Source organism: Phaseolus vulgaris, chromosome 10 (assembly GCF_051622355.1).
Source record: "Phaseolus vulgaris cultivar YP4 chromosome 10, ASM5162235v1, whole genome shotgun sequence".
NCBI classification, from domain to species: Eukaryota; Viridiplantae; Streptophyta; class Magnoliopsida; order Fabales; family Fabaceae; genus Phaseolus; species Phaseolus vulgaris.
Window position 1 is genome coordinate 13,725,824 of NC_143507.1, and position 21,157 is coordinate 13,746,980.

Here is a 21,157-nt window from a genome sequence, read left to right on the forward strand (position 1 = left end):
AGAAGCTGATATCCCCAAGAGTCTTTGGCGATCAGGAAGAGTTCAAACAGCGGCGAGAAGGTTAAAACACCTGTTTGATGAAGCAGGTCGAGTGGAGCGGTGTTTAAGCCAGTAACTGAGTTACAGTTCATTGCTTGAGGGATATTTTTATGATAAGGTTAATTGCCTTAAGATTACGAATTGTTAAGTGTTTGTTGCTTAGGGCTGAAGTGATCCGAAGCAGTTAAGTCAAAGGTTGTACCTACAGTTTTCCTAAGTCATTTCTTTGAAATTAAACAAGCAAGGAAAGTTGAAGCGAGTGAAGAAGTTATAAAAGGAAAAACGTAGACCTTTGTCATTAACAGTTAACAGTTCAGAGCATATATACGAAGGGGCATAAAGTTTATTACAAGTTATAATACAAGGGAAAGCACGAAGGTAGCAGATGAAGAAGAGTAGATTAGTCTTCAGCAGGAACGACTTTTCCATCCACCACTTCATTGTTCAGCGACACCATGCTGAGATCCAGGTCGGGGAACAGGCAAGCAAATTGTTCCCGCGCAGCTTCGAATCCAGCAGCCAGAATTTGAGTAGAGTTTAGCTTGAGTTCTTCAATTTGCTTCTGAAGTTCCTCAATCCGCTTCTTGAGGTCTTCAGTTTGCTCTTTCAGCTCTTTATTCTGTTGCTCCAGCTCTTCAACCTGTTTCTTGAGTTGTTCATTGGTCTCTTGAGCCTGGAGAAGGTCTTCAATAACCTTCTTGGATTCCGCTTGTGCTTGGGCCAGTTCAGCAGCCACCTTTCCCTTCTCTGCGTTGGCCTCGGCGAGATCGGCTATGGCGTCGTCCCTTGCCTTTTCCACTTGCCCAAGAAATTTCTCTCGGTCGACTGACCTCTGCTCCAATTTCTGCACCTTAGCGGCGTCAGCTTTTATGAGAGCCTCCAGGTCAACCACCCTGACGCGAAGAGGCACAATCTTGCTCTCCAGTTCGACCTTCTCTTGAGCAAGTTGATGCACCTTGTGGCAAAGGTCAGCGGCCTCCTTGCGCGCCAGCCTGAGCTCGATGTTCATTGCATCCTCCACTCGGGAGTGTTCGATTTCTGCGAGCGTCAGGTTGAAAGACAACTTCTCCACCTCGACCCTCATGGTGTTGTTTTCGGTTTTGAGGTTGAAGAGGTCGTCTTGGAGCCTCCTGGTTGAGCTCTCCACAGCTCTGGTTATGATCGCCGGGATATCTTCTGCTTTGGTCTTCAGCTTAGCAGATAGAGGCTCCCACATCCTAGTGACCTCCAAAGGGAGGTTTGCTGCTTGGAGAGGCACCAGGTGAGCCTGTTGTTGGTTCTCGTCGCCACTTTCCTTAGCGGGTTCTTCAGTAGGCGCTTCTTGGCGTGGCGACGGAATCGGGGATTCGGTGATCAGAATCGGAGGGGTATGAGCAACCTCATCCCCGATTGGAGCAACTTCTGCAGCTGAGGAGTTTGAAGGGGGACCCCCTCCAGCTGACACATATGGTGTAGAGGCGCTTGGGGGGTCCTCCATGAAGTTTGGCTCTTGGGCCTCAACTGCAGGTGACGCAGTGGCTAGTGGGACCGCTTGGACTGGTGAGGCAGGAGCCTGTGGGGGTGGCGATGATGGAGGAGGAGCAGGCGTCGATGGAGGTGTTGAGGTTGGAAGAGGGGGTGGAGCAGGCGGTGAAGAAGGTGTCACCCTCTTCCTCTTTGAGAACAAACCGTCTTCGGTGGCCTCGTCATCTTCTTCCTCTTCCTCGTGGATCACCTGAGGGGCTTTCCTTTTAGGTCTCTTGAGGACCAATTTCTTGCGTTGGGCAGGTTCCTTGGGTGGCGATCGCCCGTGGACGATGGCTGTCTCCACCACCGAGTTGGGCACTGTTTGAGAACCCGTCGCCAACCCGTGGTTTCGGGCGAGCGCCTTCAGTTCAGCGAGCATGCCTTTGCCCAACATGTTATCTGCATGGAACGAAAATGCATGGGTTAACTCAAGGAAAAAATAAGTGCATAAGGTAGTACACAGCAAAGCAGATGATATGTGCAGGAAAGATAAAACCAAAGTCTTGCGCATAACGCACAAGACGCCCAGAAACAGCTAAACAGAAGCAGTATTAAAACAACAGTTTTTAATGTTCTAACCTATTCGAATTTCTAGCTGGTCTTCGTAGAATTCGAAGCAGATCAAGGTGGTGGTAAGGAAAGTAATGTTGGCGTCCGCCACCCTTTTCCAGAAGAGACAGAGATCTTTGTCCAATGCTCCCATGCTGTCAGGACTTCTGGGTCTCCTGAAGCAGCTCTTGGACTCTTTCTTCCCCTTGTCCACCCAGTACAAGGGGAAGCCGTCGAGAAGGGAGGCGTCCTTGTCATTAGCGCGCACTTGAACGAATCTCCCTTTCCAGTCTTTATAGGACTGCTGGAAGATGGCAAAGATGGACCTCCCAGCGATCGCGTTCAAGCTAACCCACAGGCGGTCTCCTGGGTGCTTGGCTTCGAAGAGGAATAGGAACACGTCCACTGATGCGGGCAACCCCAGGTGGTCGCACATCACTTGAAAAGCTCGAACAAACGCCCAGCTGTTAGGGTGAAGCTGGGCGGCGGCAATGTTGAGCTCGGTAAGGAGTTCCCTCTCGAATCGGGTGAAAGGGAACTTGAGCTTCACCTTCTTGAATAAGGTCGTGTAGACGAAGCAGAAGGGCCCGTCGGCACTCACCTTGTCATCGGCACAAACAGGAAGATCGGGGGGGCAAGGCAGCACCATCATCTTTTCGTCGTGCTCCTTATGAAATGATTGATGAAGCTCATCCCCCTTAGTCAGCCGCAAAACTGCTCCAGCAGTGTTCACAGAAGATGTCTCCTTCAGAAGGGTCGAGTTGGCCCAAGGATACAGGGTTTTGAAGTCTGGCAAGGGAACAGGGGCTCCTCCGGCGATAGGTGGAGTCGCCTGGGCCAGGTTAGGGCGGGAAGACGCAGGCCTCTCAGCCTGCGAAGATGAAGCGCCACGAACTCGTGGTGGGTCGTGTGCTTGTGAAGGGGGGTTTCATGATGAAGGAGGAGGATTCGGGGTGATCTTTGTGCGAGTCATGGTTGCAGCTGCAAAGGAAGAAGAAAAGGAAAAATGATCAGGGGTTACAGAGGCTGACTCGATCATAGAAGGAAGGTGAAAAACGAACGAATGTAGGTTCGTTGCGACGATTGACGAAGCCCTAAGTTACGCAGAAGGAGAAATGGAAAAGCAACCCACAGCGTATGCACCAGGCAGTTACATGATGATGCGAATCGGTTAAAATGCAAGGAAAACCAGCAGAAGAAGGAAAGTAGGTACCTTTTGATGATCAGGAAGACGATGAAGGTTGATGGTGATTCAGAATGCTGGAGAGCGCTGAGAGTTTTCCGCAGAAGAAAGTTAGAGCGTTCGTGAATGCGAGGGAAAGTGATGGAACAGTGTTGAGTGAAAACGGGTTTAAGGGTTTTTCCGAAATGGGTTTAGGAAGCGCAAACGGCAACTGAAGAGAGTCGTTGATGAAGCCACGTGTCGAGCGATGGGCGAGGGGTTTGGTGGAGCGTCAGAAAAGCAGAAGGTACAACCGTTTGGAATTCTGCGTCAGTGCCACGTAGACCGGTGTTGACGTGACTCTTTCAGTCTTTTCGCTAGACAAGTCTTCGCTTAAGACTGGGGGGCTTGTGTACCGCCCTGGTAGTCGGGAGTGATGACGTGGCATCCTGCTACAGTATAGGCGTGTTGGCAAAGCGCCAGGCTGGCAGAAGGGAAGGAAGTCGGGGGGCTCGTGAAGCCGCCAGTTATTAAGTTGGCGTGTTCCGATCTCCAGCATATCAGAATAGGCGATCACCGGGTTAAAGATGAAGTCGCCAGATGTGAACTCAGGCAACCAAGCGGTTGGAGATCGCCAGAGAAAGCACATCGCCGAAGATGAAGGAGAAGCAAATTATGAAGGCGGCCGGCGAGACCACAGGGAAGGTGTATGAGGGCACCCTAACTCGCCAATTCCAGTAGAGATCGCACTCCCAAGTTAGCTATGCACTGGGCAGTACCATGCATAAGTAACTTAGCCAAAATGAGAGTAGAAGCAGCGCCAAGTCAAGGAGGCTCCAGATGATGGCACGTGTACGACTGGATGCGAGCCACGTGTCCAAGTCTGTAACTGCCAGGAGAGAGAAAACAACCAGGTATATAAGAGTTCTCAACAAACTTTCTGAGGTACGCACGTTCAGATTATACTCTTTACGCTTGCGAGTTATAGAGCTGACTGTGAGAGAGGATTTGCACGGTTCTTGCTCTCTTAGTATTTGGTGATTCGGTCACTGACTTGGGCGTTGGAGTGCGATCGGCCGCAGCGGCGCCGCTCTGTTTCTTTGCAGGTTCTTGAGGTGGATCTCGAAGAGGAACGAAGGTGTGAAGTAGTGCGCACGTTGATCCTTTGACGAGGCAATTTCCAGCGTTCCGGTCAACAGGCAGGATCACAAATGATCCTTGGGAAGACATAAGCCTAAATTTCATATTAGATCTTCCTAGGACAACAAAAGGTTTTGATTCCATTTTCATGGACATGGATAAACTCTTCCTTAAAGAAGTGACAAGTCTTCATGATTTCTCTTCAAACTTAGTGTTGGATAGAGCTCCAAAATTTGAAAACCATCATTTGAGGATTCTCTTGGAAAAACTTGCAACTAAGTTGTCCTTTTCAAATTCTTATCATCCTCAAAAGAATGGTCAAAATAAAATTGAAAACATAGTTGTTGTTACTATGCCTAGAGAAATCATGAAAGACAACCACAATTCTTGGGATGAGTATCCTTTTTCTATTGAGCATGCATACAATAGAGTAGTCCACAAGACTACTAATATTTCTACATTTGAAGTTGTATGTGAACATAGTCCTCTTTTCTCTTTTTGCGTTGTTACCACTTCCTAAAGGAATTATGCCTAAGGAACAAGTAACCACTATTGAATATTTTACAAAGCATGAGAGGATTAGAAAACACATGCAACCATCAAAAGAGAAATATTGTAAAAAGTTGCCAAAAACAAAAGAAAAACAAAAATGGCAACTTCATAAAATTGATTTGTATATAACTGCTTCAACTAACTCATTTGCTTTATTTGATAATTCCCCTAGGTGGACGTTTGATCCGGGAGGGCAAGCATAGTTGAAGAAGCAAGAGGCTGCTATCCGAGATCAAATCTCTAGATCTGAGGATAGATCTTCTCAAGGAGAAGGAGATGATGGACACCATCCAGCCACATCCATTCCCCTAGCCATGAAGAAGAAGAAGCAATGGATTTGAGGACAAATCCTTTTCAAGATGGAGGGGATGATGGAAGAGGCCCAAGCACAAGCCCACATGCAAGCCCACCAAAGGTTAGATTTGGGCCAACCATAGAGTTATGGCCAAGAGGATCCAAGAAGACGTCTTTTACATGTTCAAATGCCATAAACTCTAGTGTAGAGTAGACTTTAATTTCTTGTCAAAATTAGCATAGGAACTTTATTTGTAATTTTCTTAGAATTAATTTTGGCACCTAAAACACCAACCTAGGTAAACTTAGAGTTTCTAAAAAAACCTCTAAATTTACCAAGGCCGGTCTAGAAAGCCCATGGAGGGGGTGAGCATAAAAACTAGACACACCCCTCCCCATGTGCTCATTTGTGCACCCATGTGCCATGTGCACCCATGTGCTTCACATTTACATTTCATTTGGCTAGCATTAGGGTTGCATTATGGTCCTCCTTAGCCTATAAAAGGAGGAGCCTACACCTTGTATTTTCAAGTTTATTGTGAGTAAAGTTATGATGCCATTTTGTGCCAAGCTTTGCTTCTCCCTAGAACTCTAGGCTCTAAACTTCACATCCTTCACCTTTCCTTGGGCTGGCCGAACCTCCCTATATTCATACCTATCATGCACCTTCAAGATCAACACCACTCTTAGGAGGATCTTGCACACACTCATACATAGCTTTCGCACCATATCTTACATGATTCAAGAAGACCTTCATGAAATTTGCCATCACTTGGAGCCATTGAAGACACACTCACCATCTACACGTGATTAATCTACTAATTAAACAAGGTTAAATGTAATTGCAACTCAAAGAAATACAAATAAATTCAATTACACAAATTAAAATTCAGATTTCCTATACTATGCACTCCTTTAGCTTGTGGTTGCTCTTCTTTGTTGTGTTCTCTTAAAGTGTATGTGTTTGTATTTGTATTTGTATTTGCTGCAGCTCCTTGCCTTAACCTCTTATGATTAGACAATTAAAATCTTCAAAACAGTACCTACTAAGTAGAGATAGACTCACCACAAAGTCAATTCCACTTAACAAGCACCAATTGAATTTTTATCCACCAACAATTTAGAGGTCAAGAAATGAAAGCAAGAAACAAATTAAATTTTAAAACAGGACAACAACAAATGGATTTGAATTATATGACACAACTTAGAAAGATTTTTGAATAATATTGGACAAGAAAATAAAAAATAGGCACTCAACAAAGGATAGCGCACAAAAGGAACCTAAAGAAAGGCACTAGAATTGATTAGAAAAACCAAAACAGCACTACTGGAAAAATTCAGGTTCAGAAAGCGTGACTTAAAATATTTATGCTGAGCTGGCTATTTTGAATTTGCGTCTGAAATTTTAACCACAGACGATTCAAGGTCTTAGAGAGCTTTTGGCGCTGGAATCAGACCAAAACTATGCACCAAATAATTGTGATAAATTTTTCAAAATTATTGTCCAACTATCATATATTTTGGCGCCAGGATGCACTTTTTTTTTTGTTTTATTTATCATTTTTTCTCTATTTTTTCTTTTGCTTTGATTCTTTTTTTTCTTGATTTTCTAACACATCAAACTGTATAGATCCAAATTTTCATAATTTGTCTTCAACTTATTTGAATTTCATAACAAAAAACAGCCAGCACAGAATTTGAAAAATAGAGTAATCCTAATTCTGGAATTTAAAAACAGAATGAGAAACTTCAAAAACACAATGGAGTAGATGTATATGAATTTGTACGGATCTAACATACAAATATGAACTCAAACTAAAAGAAAAATGCACCAAAGGATCAACAAACACATAATTATAATCTGGACTCAAATCAAATCAAGAAACCAAAATTATCAACAAATTCAGCACTACATGGAATTGATGACAAATTAGGCGAAACATGACTTAGACAAAACATAATAGGATTCAGAAATTAAAATGACTCAAGACACATATAATGAACCGAATAGAATTGAAAACAAGATTCAAACAAACTAAAAACAAAACATCAACACAATTCTGTATAGATTCCTACACAAATGTGAAAATTAGAAGCTCAAGAACAATTTGAACACAATGCACCGATTGAATTTCTTCAAACAGCACCTAAATCAAATTAAAATGCAAAAAATAGCAAGACAACATGAAGAAGTGAAGAACAACACGGAAATAAGAAGAAAACACAAATTAAAATGAAAGAAGACACTTAGCTCTTGTAGAACCATAGCTCATGATACCAAATGATGGATTTGTGTCTTCTTCTTTGCGATTTTTGAGTGAATTTGCGGAAGCTCCATGGATTGATGGTGGAACAAGGATCTCACGTAGAGAGCTGGACTCCTTGAAGGTGCATGCTAAGTATGAAGAGTGAGTGGTGAGGCCATCTCACTTGGAAGGTGACAGTTGGAAGATTGAGAGCCTATTCCTAAGAGGTTTTAGGCAAAGAGTGAGAATGGCACAAAATTGGCAGCATTTCACTAATGAATTAATCTTGAAAATAGATGAGGTAGGCTCCTCCTTTTATAGCCAAGGAGGACGGGAAATGGCAAAGGCAAATGGTGGGAAATTCAAATCCTAATGGCTTGAAAGTTGGCGCCTAATTGTAGCTCACATGGAAAGTGTGATAAGGTGTGCTTCATGTGATGCAATTAGGTCTAAAGCGACCGGCCTTAGTTAGATTAGGTGTTTCTAGAAACCCTAATCTAACTTAGGTTGGTTTTTAGAAGCCAAAATTCAACCTAATTACAAATTAAACAATTTTACAAAAGAAAATTCCTATGCTACTTTGACAAGAATTTAAAGACTATGCTACGCTTGATTTTGGACCTCTTGGAACATGTAGAGGTAAGTTTCTCTGCCATCAGTAGCAGTGTTCCAATCCTCATCAAGCCTCTTAGCCATGGCCCTTGTAGTTGGCCCAATATGTCTTGATGTTTGGCTCTCCTTTGGGTTGGTGTTTGGCCCTCTTCCATCACCACCGCGCCTAACCTATTCAATGAAGGCCTTCCCAAAAACATATTATAGGCCGAAACAACATTAACTACTATATACCTGATATTGATTGTGCGAGATGAGGCACAATTTGAGAAAGTCGTCCTCAACTCCATATGCCCTCACACCTCCACCTGATCTCCGACAAAACCAAACAAACAACCATCATATGGTCTTAGCAGGTAAGGCGAAAATCGCAAATTATTAAACGTTACCTGGAACATCACATCGACTGAGCTCACATGATCGATGGAAACTCTATGTACTCTTTTTCCCACAATGACAACGAATAACACTATCATCTTCAAGTGGGACCACCTGCTAACTAATAGCCTGGTGTTATACAATGCTTTATGTCATGACCAAACCCCTTGTGGAACTCGCACTAGGTCTCCTTTCATGGTCTTATGTTCTTGTCATACTTTTAGGAATTTCAGTTTATCCACCACTCCTAGCATGCTCAACAATTCCTTGTAAGTCATTTGGAACCTTGGTCGAAATGGCAGGTCTTCCTTTGCCTTCGTCCTGGGCTAGTTCTTCGTAGCTGTGTATGGCGCTCACCTTGCGTTTGACCTCTTCTCGGTTGCAGCTTCATGGACCCTTAGAGGTTGGGCTCAGCTACCTTCTTTGGGCTTGGCTTGCCCTAGGTATGTGCTACCGCACTTCACAGATACTTCTTCTTCTGGACCGATGTGAGCGACAGCTCGACGTCGTATCTCCCCAAACGTTCTTGCTGGATTTCCGATCAGTGAGTCACTGAACGGTCTTTCCATGATCCCGTGCCCAAAGGCGTGGACCATCAAGGCCTCGTCTTAGGTTTGGAGCATTACTGTGAACGCCCAAAACCTGTTCAAAAATTATTTAGAGACTCACCTTGCCTCTGCTTCATGCCAAAAAGATCAAAGGAGACTAGTGGTCGAGCCTGGTTAACAATGAATTGTTCCTTAAACAACTCAGAAAACTGGTCAAAGAAGGTTAGGTGGCCATCAGGAAGGCCAATGAACCACTACACAGTTGTGCCTATGAACGTACCCGTGAACATCTTGCAATGGTTGGCGTTTGTTCCTCCTGAAATTATCATATGGGCGTTGGACGTCGTGAGATGGCTCTCGGTGTCTTCTACGCTCGTAAAAACAATCTTGGGCGTTATGTAGTTAGTTGGTGTGATAGCATCCATAATCGCCTATGAGAATGGCTTGGGGCGAGCTCTTAGCTGAGCAATCGGGCCTCACTACCCTGTAGAGCGTTCATCAAGTTGTTGTAAGTTTTTGCACAGTTCCTCGTTGGCCTTGTGCAACTCCTCACTGCTTGCTCGTGAAACGTCTATCTCCGCCATTAGTTGATCTTGCATGAGCAGCTACTCAGCTCGAGCCTCTACTATGAGATTTTCTTGCTCAGCTCTAGTTGTTGCCATCGCTTCTCCCACTGCATCTGCCGTCAGCTTTTTCTGCTTGGCTCTAGCCTCTCGTTGGATCTGCTCCTACTCTCGCTTGTACTGCTCATTGGCTTCGTGGAGAGCTCTCACAGTTTCCATAAGTTGTTGTATAGTGGGGGTGTCGTTCCCATAGATCCCAGTGGACCTTGCCTTGTGTTCCTCATTACATCTAAAACTCAAGCACAACTGTGGATGGAATCAAGTTTTACCAGGCCCCATGGTAGGTGCCAAATGTTCTTGCTAGTTCACTTGCTTGCCTATTGATGTGAGTTGATTTTTAGATGTTTTCATTTAGGTGACAGTTTACTTTAAGATTGGGATTTTAGGAGTTAATGGTAATGACCTTAGGAAAATTCCCATTGGACACTAACTTAACCAAGTGGTTAAGTAGGTGTGAAGGTGCATTTCTCAAAGGCAAAGATAAAAAGACATTTATGGTGACATGTATGCAATTGCCAAAATAAAGAAGAAAACTAGGAAACATTAATGGAAAGGAAACATGAAGGAAATGGAAGAAGAAACTTATGGAGATGGTGGTGGGTTGTCACGCCACTTGATGGGTGCAAACCACCAAGATAAGTGTCAGGCCGCCACTTGAGAGTTTCATTCTCATCAAGATAAGACCAAATGGAAGAGGAGACAATACTCACTCAAGCTCTCACAATATTTGTGCAGAGTAACTTTTCTATTCAATTTCAACTTGTAAAATTTAATGGGTAGGCCTCTTATTTATAGGTGAAAGAAAACAAGCAAGAGGGGTGGGAAAAAATGGGCAGCCTTAGGGTTTGACTAGGCTTGTCCTTCTAGAAACTAGGTCAAATTGCCTTCCTAAAGGGCTATGAACAAGCTAAAATGATACCTACGCCCCCTATTATACTAAAGGCACCTTATTCTAGCCTATCTTTGCTATTTGGACCTCTAAAGTGAGCCTAAATTACTTACAACATATTCTATTCTATTGAAATGAACAATAATGAAACTCACTTATGCTCAGCACCCAAAGCCTGTGCTCTGCTCCTCGTGATCCTCTGGGCAAACTAGGTGATGAGGTAGTGGTTGGAGAATCTTAGTCTGGCCCTATGTCTTGAGGCATGCTCCTAGTCTTCCTCCTTAGAGGTTGGGCTTGGTCCATAGGCGCACTCCCTCCTAGGTCCTCGTCATGCTCTCCAGGTGGGAGGGAATTCGTCGACGAATTTGGAAGACCTATAGAGAAAGGAGTCAAATCACTGATATTGAAAGAATTACTACCTAAATATGTATCAGGTAAATCCAACTCATATGCATTGTCATTGATCCTCTTTATGATCTGAAAAGGGTCATCACCACAAGGTAGAAGTTTGGAATTCCTTTGAGTAGGGAAGCGATCCTTCCTCAAGTGAAGCCAAACCCAATCCCCATGTTCAAAGATCAATGCCTTGCGCCCCTTGTTGGACTGCTCGACATACTTGCCTACCTTCCTTTCAATTTGAAGCTTGATGTGGTGGTGCAAGTCTTTAATAAAGGAAGCTTTTTCAAAACCATCTTTGCACAACACCTCATCAAGTATGGGAATAGGAAGGAGGTCAAGGGGTGTCAGGGGATTGAACCCATACACAACCTCAAAAGGAGAGGGGGATCTTGAAACACATCTTCAAATTCCTTTACCAAATTTTCCAAACATTTAGGACTATCTACCGTCGACTCATTCTTAAGGCTTTTAGGAAAATCTATGTAGATAGACTTTTGTGAAAGCATTACCTTTTTAACCTCTTGTGATGAAATGAGAAGTCTTCTCTTAGAATTCTTTTTATCTTTTTATTTTTCTCTTTTTTCTTTCATTTTAAGTTGGTCCTCATGGACTTCTTTTGGTGAGAGAAATTTTAGTGTGACCTTATGCCAATGGAAGGTAAAAGAGATTTTGTTGGTAAGGCCATCATGAAGGGTCTTCCTATCATATTGCCATGGACTTCCTAAAAGAATATGAGTAGCTTCCATAGGGATAACATCACACAAGACCTCATCCTTGTATTTACCAATAGAAAAGGCTATGAAGACTTGCTTATTTACTATGATCTCCCGCTTTTCACTTAACCATTGAAGTTTATAAGGCTTTGCATGAGAGATGGTAACCCAAGTTTGTCTACCACTCTTGTGCTTGCCACATTTGCACAACTCCCCCTATCCACAATTAAGGAGCACAACTTATCATTAATGAGGCACCTAGTGTGGAAAAATTTTCCCTTTGACTTCATCAAAAGTTTTAAAACTTGACCTAGCATGCGCCTCACTACTAATAAGTCTCCTTCACATGGACTTTCACTTCCTTCCTCACTTGGGGATCTAGAATGGCTAGGGGACCTAGATCTTTAGGAGCTATGGTCACTCATGACAACCCCTTCTTTAACCATCATGTTCCTTTTTAAAGGACAACTAGATGCAATGTGCCCAAAACCTAAACATTTCAAACACTTTCTACTTGAGATTTTGGTAGGTGACTTAGGTGTTAAAGTGGAGGGATTAGAATGTTTAGGGTTGTAAGTGGAATCTTTCTCAACCTTTGAAGGGAAAATTTTGGAAGAAGTTTTTTTTTTGTTTTTCCAAGAAGATTGGTAGTAGCCATCTTTATGAGAGTTTTTGAAATGATTTTGCTTTGAAAGTTGGGTTTCAACCTTGATGGCAAGGTGAACCAATTTTTCTAAAGATGAATACTCATAAAGTTACACCACATCTTGGATTTCCCTTCTTAGTCCACTTACAAATCTAGCCATTTTAGATTCCTCACTTTCATGCATATCAATTTTGGTTAAAGTCGTCTCAAGCTCTTTAAAACAATCATTTGGGCGTTGAATGTTGTGAGATGATTTTCAGGATCTTCCACCCCCTGTGAAAACGATCTTAGGCGTGATGTAGTGCGGTGGCACAAGCTCATCCATGGTCGCTTGCGAAAATGGCTTGGAATGATCCCTCAAGGACAAAATCAACCCTCGTCAGTCGCTCTACTGTAGATTATTGCATAAGTCCTCGTTGGTCTTGCGCAATTTCTCATTGGCTACCGGGGAAACCTCTATTTCTGCCATAACTATGTTTATTATTTTTTTCAATCTTCTTACAATAATCTTTGTCATTTATCCTTCTTTTATAATCTTTTATATTCACTTTTTTCAATTAGAATATTATTAACCTTAAGATAATAAATTTGTAGATTTTTCATTTATATATGGTTCAACTTTCTTATTTATATTAAATATTAAACTTAAATTAGTACTTAAATTTCTAAGAAATTATTTTCTTTTTTTAATTTGTATCAAAAGTGCTGAAATGGATTTCTTCCGTAGTTTTAGATGGCAGCAAAGTTAAAGAGAATGACATAATATATCACTATCCACATTATGGTAAGTTAAATGAAAAAATAATTGCAGATAACTATCTTTGATTTTTATTGTAAATGAGATGGTGTGACCATGCTGAAGAAAAGAATGTCTTGAGTTGATTAACGAATTAGAAACAGGAAAACAAAAGTATTGACTAAGTCATCTCATGACAACAGAATAAAATGACAGAATATTTAGACAAAAATAAAATAAAATTTAATCATTCAATATAATAATTTTTTTTAGTAAAAATTCATTTAAGAATACTAAAATCGATAAGATATTAATTAATATTAACAAAACTATGCATGAGAGTGTTTGGAGTCATCATCTCAATCTTTCACTTAATTAATTAGTTAAAATATTAAATGTTAAAATTAAATTTCTAAGAAATGAAACATTTTTTTTATTTTGTCCCAAAAGCGCTGGAAAGAATCTCTTCCGTAGTGTTAGATGGCATGGCAAATTTAAAGACAATTCTTCACATTATGGTAAGGAAAATGAAAATAAAAATAAAAATTGGAGACTGGAAGTAGAATAAGAAAGTAAAAGAATAACAAGATTTTGCATGGCATTAGGAGCAATGTTTTTTACTTCCTGTAAGATCACAGCAAAGGCAGACGAAAGCCAACATGTAAATATCCTCCAAATTTCATTGCACCCTCTCCCCTTATCTCAGCCACTCTCCCATCTTCATCTAAAATTCTTCAGAAAAACCAAACTTCAGATATGTCTAGCAGAGAATTTGAAATGGCTAGCAGCTAAAGAGTATGCAAGTGCCTTCGAATTAAAATGACATGAATGCTCACTGTAAATAAAATATGTAAAAAAATTTATGTTTTTCATGGTTAGATGTTGATGACGTGAGTGAAAGAAGGAGAATTACCTGCTCATCATCCTTCTTCGTTAAATCCATCTACCGTCAATATTTATCCCACGAACATGGCACATTTTAGGCCAAATTTCACTGTCCTTTCTGTGGCATCGTTTTTGCAGCAACGGACATCCCTCTATGCTTAATTTTATTAGAGAAACGGGCAGCCTTTCTCCTCCGATATTCTCCAGCTTTTCACAATCTTCAATGTACAATTGTTGTAGCGATGTGAGATGGAGAAGGCCCTTGCACTCCAACGTCTCCAGACTTGACAAACCAAATAGGTGCAGAGACGTGAGGGAGGGAGGCAGCAATCCCTCCTTTGGGAAGGAGTTGATGCCATCACATGGACCGTCAACAAAGACAGAGGTAACCATCTCCATGGATACCCATGCTTGGCCGCTCACTAGTTTCTCACAGTTCCTGATCGCAACTGTTCTCAAGTTCGGTGGCATACTCCCTCCTGGAAATTACTCAATTTGTTGGCAGTTCGATATGTCAAGATATTCCATCTTTGGGAGAAGAGTTCCCATCTGATCGGGCAACGACTTCAACTTATCACAATCATTAACACTGAAACGAGTCAAATTGGGCGCAGATAATCCTTCTTTCGGGAATGATACAAAGTTGGGGCAGTGGGAAATCACAAAAGAATTCAGACTCTTAAACGACTCGGACCCTACGACCAAAAGAGATTCCATATTTTCACAGTTTGTGATATGAAGACTAATGAGATTTGGAAACGTAACCAGTGGGAGAGACTTTAGCGAATCACAACTATTATCTATAACCAGTGATTCCAGTAATTCGTTTCGGTGTTGCATCGGGAATTTCAATTTGTTTAAACCACTGATATTAAGAGTTTCCAACGATGCAGGAAGACGATCACCTGGAAAAGATATGGCTGACGAACAATCCTTTAATGTTAAAGATTGGAGGCAAGTAGGTTGGATGTTAATGATGGCCTCCATCATGGACTCCACCATTGGGCCTCCTTCTATCTCTATATCTTTCACCGAAAGAGGAAAGACACCAAACGCTACCTTGTTGCTTTTAGATATCTCTAATGTTTGAAGGGTGGGAGCCCTTGGGACGGAAGAGACAAGAAGCTCGCAATTTGTAATTCTGAGTGTTTGCAGAGAAGGAAGGTGATTAGGCAAGTCTCCCTTTAGTTTGGAGCAGTCTGTTATATAAAGATACTTAAGCTCAGGAAAAGCTTCTGATTCGATTGAACTCCACACCTCCCAACGAGGCATATAAGAAATGTATAGAGATTGAAGGGAGGGAAAGGGCGTCACAGATGAACAATCTTCCTTCTTATAAAAGCCTGCATCAATAGTCTTCACTGAATCCATGTCTGAAATACATAAATGCTTGAGAGATGGTAGTTGCCCAAGTGAAGGAAGCGTGCAACAGTTGTTACAATTATCTAAATACAGATATGTTATATTTTGGTAGGAAAAATTCCCCACCCATTCCGGCAATCTGGTTCCTTTATAACCCCTGATTGACAGCGATTTCAGGTCTTGGTGAGGTTTTAAGTTGCTGAGTACATCTAATTCAATTTCGAAGTCGATGCCATCGTAGTTATCTATAGACCATTCCAAGGATAGATGATTAATGTGCTTTTTGTCCATTATCCTGGCCTCTGATGCTTCTTCACCTTTCGTAACATTTTCTAATTTCTCAATACGAAACGAACCATGGAGATTTGGAAGTCCTCCCAGTTCTTTGATGCTATTCTCTTTTTGCTTGCCCACAATATATAAATCCAAGCTGTGTAATTGATTTAGTTTTCCCATTCTCTTAGGCATCTCGTTTATGAGAGTCTGAGCAATTTGAAGATGACGCAAGTTTACAAGATTTTGCATGGCACTAGGCAACTTAGTCAGATGCGAGCAACAATCCAACTTCAAAGTTTGTAGATTGTACAAATTGCACAATGACTCTGGCAGTGTTTCTATTCTGGTATCAGAGACATTTAAATAACGCAAATGGATCAATTGACCTATTGAATCAGGCAGAGCAAGCTGATTTTTGAAGTTACGAAATGATAAAACTCTCAAGTACTTAAGCATTGACACTATAATAAGTGGTGCCTTTTCGTTGTTGAATGGAGTTTCTTTACAATTGATCAGCAGGAAAGTTCTTGGAAATTTTACTGTGTCGAAAACTTCAATATCCGAGACTGGATCACTGAATCTTGTAAACGACAAATGACGAGTCTTTCTATCGATCTTGGTTTCTTTTCCAAGTTCATCTGCTCTGAAATAAAATTCCCCGCCAATGAATGTTGCTAGATCATGCATTAGGTCATGCATGACAAAATAACGACCCCAAGATTGCAAAAAGGATCTGGAAAGCAAATCGTCAAAGTACTCCAGACCAAATTCTTCTAAAGTCTTCCCCTTTTTTTGTGCTTTTACAAGATCTTCAGCCATCCATAGAAGGATCAATTCATCTTTTCGAAATAGATAATCCTTGGGGTAAAGGGAGCAATATACAAAACACCGTTTTAAATGTGGAGGGAGATAATTATAACTAATTCTGAGTGCTGGAATAATTTTACACTGACTTTCAGGAAGTTCCCAAATGTTACTTTCAAGTACATTATTCCAATCCCTGATAGCGTGCTTTCTTCTCAACATTCCTCCAAGTGACTGTGCAGCTAAAGGCAACCCGTTACACTTTTTAACAATCTTCTTCCCAATCTTTTCTAGAGTTCCTCTATTTTCACTGCCTTCTGGGAGAGGAAAAACATGGTTTGCAAACACCAACCAACAATCTTCATTTGACAATTTCTTTAAATGATATACTTTAACAGTATGAAAAGGGACTACAGCCGCTACATTTTCATTGCGGGTTGTGACCAGAATTTTACTTCCTCTCATCCCACTTAGAAAGGGTTTTGTAAGACTACTCCAGCTATCAAAATCCTCAATCCAAACATCATCCAGGACAATTAAGAATTTTTTATTTATAATCTTGTCCATCAACTCAAGTTGAAGTGAATTTAGATCATTCAAATTACAGGATATCTTGGTAACTTCCTCTATCATACTTTTTGTCACCTTCACAATATCAAATATATCAGAAACACAAACCCATGCCTTTAAATCAAATATCTGCTGCTTCAATTTGTCATCGTTATACACAGATCGGGTCAAAGTGGTTTTTCCAACCCCACCCATGCCTACAATAGATATCACAGACACTTCTTCACCATCACTGTTCTCCTCTAGCACCATCTTCATTATGGCATCTGATCCTGCCTGTTGACCGGAGCGCTGGAGAATGCCTCGTCAAAGGATCGACGTGCGCGCCGCTACTCACCTCCGTTCCTCCTCTGGATCTATCTCAAGAACCTGCAAAGAAACGATACGGCGCCGCTGCGGCCGATCGCACTCCGACGCTCAAGTCAGTGACGGTATCACCAAATACTAAGAACTGGAACCGTGCAAATCTCTCTCACAAACAGCTCTGTCACTCGCAAGCGTAAAGTGTATGAACTGAACGTGCGTACCTTAGAAAATCTGTTAGGAACTCTTATATACCTGGTGGTTTTCTCTCTCCTGGCAGTTACAGACTTGGACACGTGGCTCGTATCCAACTGTACACGTGCCATCATCTGGAGGCTCCCTGACTTGGCGCTATTTCTACTCTCATTTTGGCTAAGTTACCTATGCATGGTGCTGCCCAGTGCATAGCTAACTCAGGAGTGCGATCTCTACTGAAACTGGCGAGGTAGGGCCTTCATACACCTTCCCTGTGGTCTCGCCGGCCGCCTCCATAATCTGCTTCTCCTTTAACTTCGGCGATGTGCTTGCTCTGGCGATCTCCGACTGCCTGGTCGTCTGAGTCCGCATCTGGCGACTTCGTCCTCAACCTGGCGATCGCCTATTCTGGTAAGCTGGAGATCGGAACACGCCAACTTAACTATCGGCGACTACACGTGCCTCCCGACTTCCTTCCCAACTGCCAACCTGGCGCCTTGTCAACACGCCTACTTGTAACAGGATGCCACGTCATCGCATCCGACCATCATGGCGGTACACAAGCCCCCCAGTCTTAAGCGAAGACTTGTCTAGCGAAAAGACTGAAAAAGCCTTCGTTAACACCGGTCTACGTGGCATGGGCGCAGAATTCCAAGCGGTAGTACTTTCTGCTGCTCTGACGCTCCACCAAACTCTTCGCGCATCGTTCGACACGTGGCTCTCATCAACGGCCATCTTCATCTGCCGTTAGCGCTTCCCAAAATCGTTTCGAAAAACCCTTAAACCCCTTACGCTCCTACTGTTCCATCACTTTCTTCACACTTGCATACGCTCTTATTTCCTTCTGCGAAAGCTCTCGACGTTCCTCGACGCTCTAGATCACCACCTCCCTTTAACATTCTCCCGATCATCGAAAGGTAACTACTTTCCTTCATCTGCTGGGTTTTCTTGCATTTTCACCGTTTTGCATCATCCTGTAACTGTCTGGTGCATACGCTGTGGGCTGTTTTACCATTTCCCCTTCTGCGTGACTTAGGGCTTTGCCGATTGTCGCAACGAACTCACATTCGTTCGTCTTTCACCTTCCTTTCATGATCGAGTCAGCCTTTGTAACCCTCTTGATTATTTTTCCTTCCTCACTCGTTTGCAGTTGCTACCATGACTCGCACGAAGATCACCCCGAACCCCCCTCCGTCAGCGCGAAACCCTCCTTCACAAGCACACGACTCTACGCAAGTTCGTGGTGCCCCCTCCTCGCAGGCTGTGAGGCCCGCGTCTTCTCAAACCACTCTGGCCCAGGCGACTCCACCAAACGCTGGAGGAGCCCCCACCCCACTGCCAGACTTCGAGACGTTATACTCATGGGCTAACTCAACCCTCTTAAAGGAAACGTCGTCGGTGAACACCGCGGGAGCGGTTCTGCGATTGACCAAAGGGGACGAGGCCCACCAATCATTCCACAAGGAGCACGATGAGAGAATGATGGTGCTGCCTTGCCCAGCCACTCTGCCAGTGTGCGCCGATGATAAAGTGAGCGCCGACGGGCCCTTCTGCTTCGTCTAGACCACTCTCTTCAAGAAGGTTAAACTCAGGTTCCCTCTCACTCGATTTGAGAGGGAACTCTTAACCGAGCTCAACATCGCTGCCGCCCAGCTTCACCCCAACAGCTGGGCGTTTGTCCGAGCTTTTGAGGTAACGTGCGCCCACCTGGGGTTGCCCGCGTCAGTGGACGTGTTTTTATTCCTGTTTGAGGCCAAGCACCCAGGAGATCGCCTGTGGGTCAGCCTGAACGCCATTGCTGGGAGATCCATTTTCACCATCTTCCAGCAGTCGTACAAGGATTGGAAGGGGAAGTTCATCCAGGTCCGCGCAAACGACAAAGACCCTTCCCTCCTCGACGGTTTCCCCTTGTACTGGGTGGACAAGGGGAAAAAGGAGTCCAAGAGCTGCTTCAGGAAGCCCAGAAGTCCTGATAGCATGGGAGCTTTGGACAGAGACCTTTGTCTCTTCTGGAAGAGGGTGGCAGATGCCCACATAACATTCTTGACCCCCACCCTGATTTCCTTCGAGTTCTTTGAGGACCAGCTGGAGTTCCAAATAGGTTAGGACGCTACATCTTTGTCTTGACATTGCTTCTGATATTGTTTCTGGGCGTCTTGTGTGACACACACAAGACTTTGCTTCTATATCTTCTGCATATGCCTGTTTTTGCTGTCTCATTGTCTTGCACACTTACCCCTTTCTCCTTTGAGCTAACTTATGCACTTTCATTTCATGCAGACACCATGTTGGGTAAGCACATGCTCGCCGATTTAAAGGCGCTCGCCCGCAACCACGGGTTGGCGACCGGCTCCCAGACGGTTCCCAACTCGGCGGTCGAGAAGGCCATCATCCAGGGGCGATCACCGCCTAAGGCGCCCACTCAACGAAAGAAACTGGTCCTTAAGAGGCCAAAGCGGAAAGCCCCCCAAGTTGTCCAAGAGGATGAGGAAGAGGACGACGAGGTCACAGAGGATGGCCTTGTCACGAAAAGGAAGAGGGTGGCACCATCTTCTCCACCTGCCCCGCCCCCTCTTCCAGCTTCAACACCACCATCAACACCCGCTCCTCCTCCCTCATCACCAGCACCACAAGCCCCTTCACCACCAGTCCAAGCAGTTCCATTGGCCACTGCGCCACCTGCAACTGAGGCCCCAGAGCCAAATTTCTTGGAGGACCCCCCGAGCGCCTCCACACCACATATATCAGCAGGAGGGGGCCCTCCTTCCAACACTTCAGCTGCAGGAATCGTTCCAATCGGGGATGAGGTCGCTCACACCTCTCCAATCCTAATCACCGAGTCCCCGATTGCGTCGCCACGCCAAGAAGCAAACACCGAAAATATTGTTAAGGAAGGCGGCGACGAGAACCCTCAACAAGCCCCCCTGGCGCCTCTCCAAGCTGCAAATCTTTCCCTCGAGGTTACGAGGATGTGGGAACCTCTGACTGCTAAACTCAAAACCATTGCAGAGGATATCCCATCAATCATAACGAGAGCTGTGGAGAGCTCCACCAGGCGGCTACAGGATGATATCTACAACCTCAAGACCGAGAACAGCACAATGAAGGTCGAGGTGGAGAAGGCGTCATTCAGTCTAACGCTCGCGGAAATGGAACATTCTCGAGTGGAGGATGCTCTAAACACCGAGCTTAGGCTTGCGCGCAAGGAAGCTGTAGACCTTCGCCGCAAAGTCCATGAACTTGCCCAAGAGAAAGTCGAACTTGAAAGCAGAATCGTGCCTCTACGTACCAAGGCGAGCGACCTGGAGGCTCAAATTCAAGCCAATGCCGATAAGGTACAGAAGCTGGAGCAAAGGTCGATCGACCGCGAGAAGCTACTTGGGCAAGTAGAGAAAGCAAGAGACGACGCCACGGCTGATCTCTCTGAGGCAAACAAAGAGAAGGTGAAGATGGCTGCCGAGTTGGCCCAAGCTCAAACAGAATCCAAGAAGGTGGCTGACGACCTTCTTCAAGCTCAAGAGACCAACAAACAACTCCGAAAACAGGTCGAAGAGCTGAAGCAGCAGAACAAAGAGCTTAAGCAGCAGGTTGAAGGATTTCAAAAGCAAATTGAAGAACTTAAGCTAAGCTCCGCTCAGATTCTGGTTGCCGGGTTTGATGCCGCTCGAGAGCAGTTCGCATGCCTATTCCCCGATCTTGACCTTAGCATGGTGTCGTTAGACAACAAAGT

The 21,157-nt window shown here is 43.7% G+C and overlaps 1 protein-coding gene across 2 annotated transcripts; it reads right to left on the bottom strand.

Moving 5' to 3' along the window:
* Window positions 1-13,485: 13,485 nt before the first annotated feature.
* On the bottom strand, window positions 13,486-17,189 carry LOC137819335 (putative disease resistance RPP13-like protein 1). 2 transcript variants are annotated; one of them, XM_068623143.2, is made up of 2 exons: window positions 13,946-17,189; window positions 13,486-13,756 (listed from the first exon to the last, which is right to left on the bottom strand). In XM_068623143.2, exon 1 carries the CDS (start codon window positions 17,185-17,187, stop codon window positions 14,404-14,406), a length of 2,784 nt encoding a protein of 927 aa, XP_068479244.2. In that variant the 5' UTR covers window positions 17,188-17,189; the 3' UTR covers window positions 13,486-13,756; window positions 13,946-14,403. The 2 variants fall into 2 exon arrangements, with proteins under 2 accessions (XP_068479244.2, XP_068479243.2); XM_068623142.2 differs by having other exon boundaries at window positions 13,486-13,764.
* Between the last annotated feature and the right edge of the window lie 3,968 nt (window positions 17,190-21,157).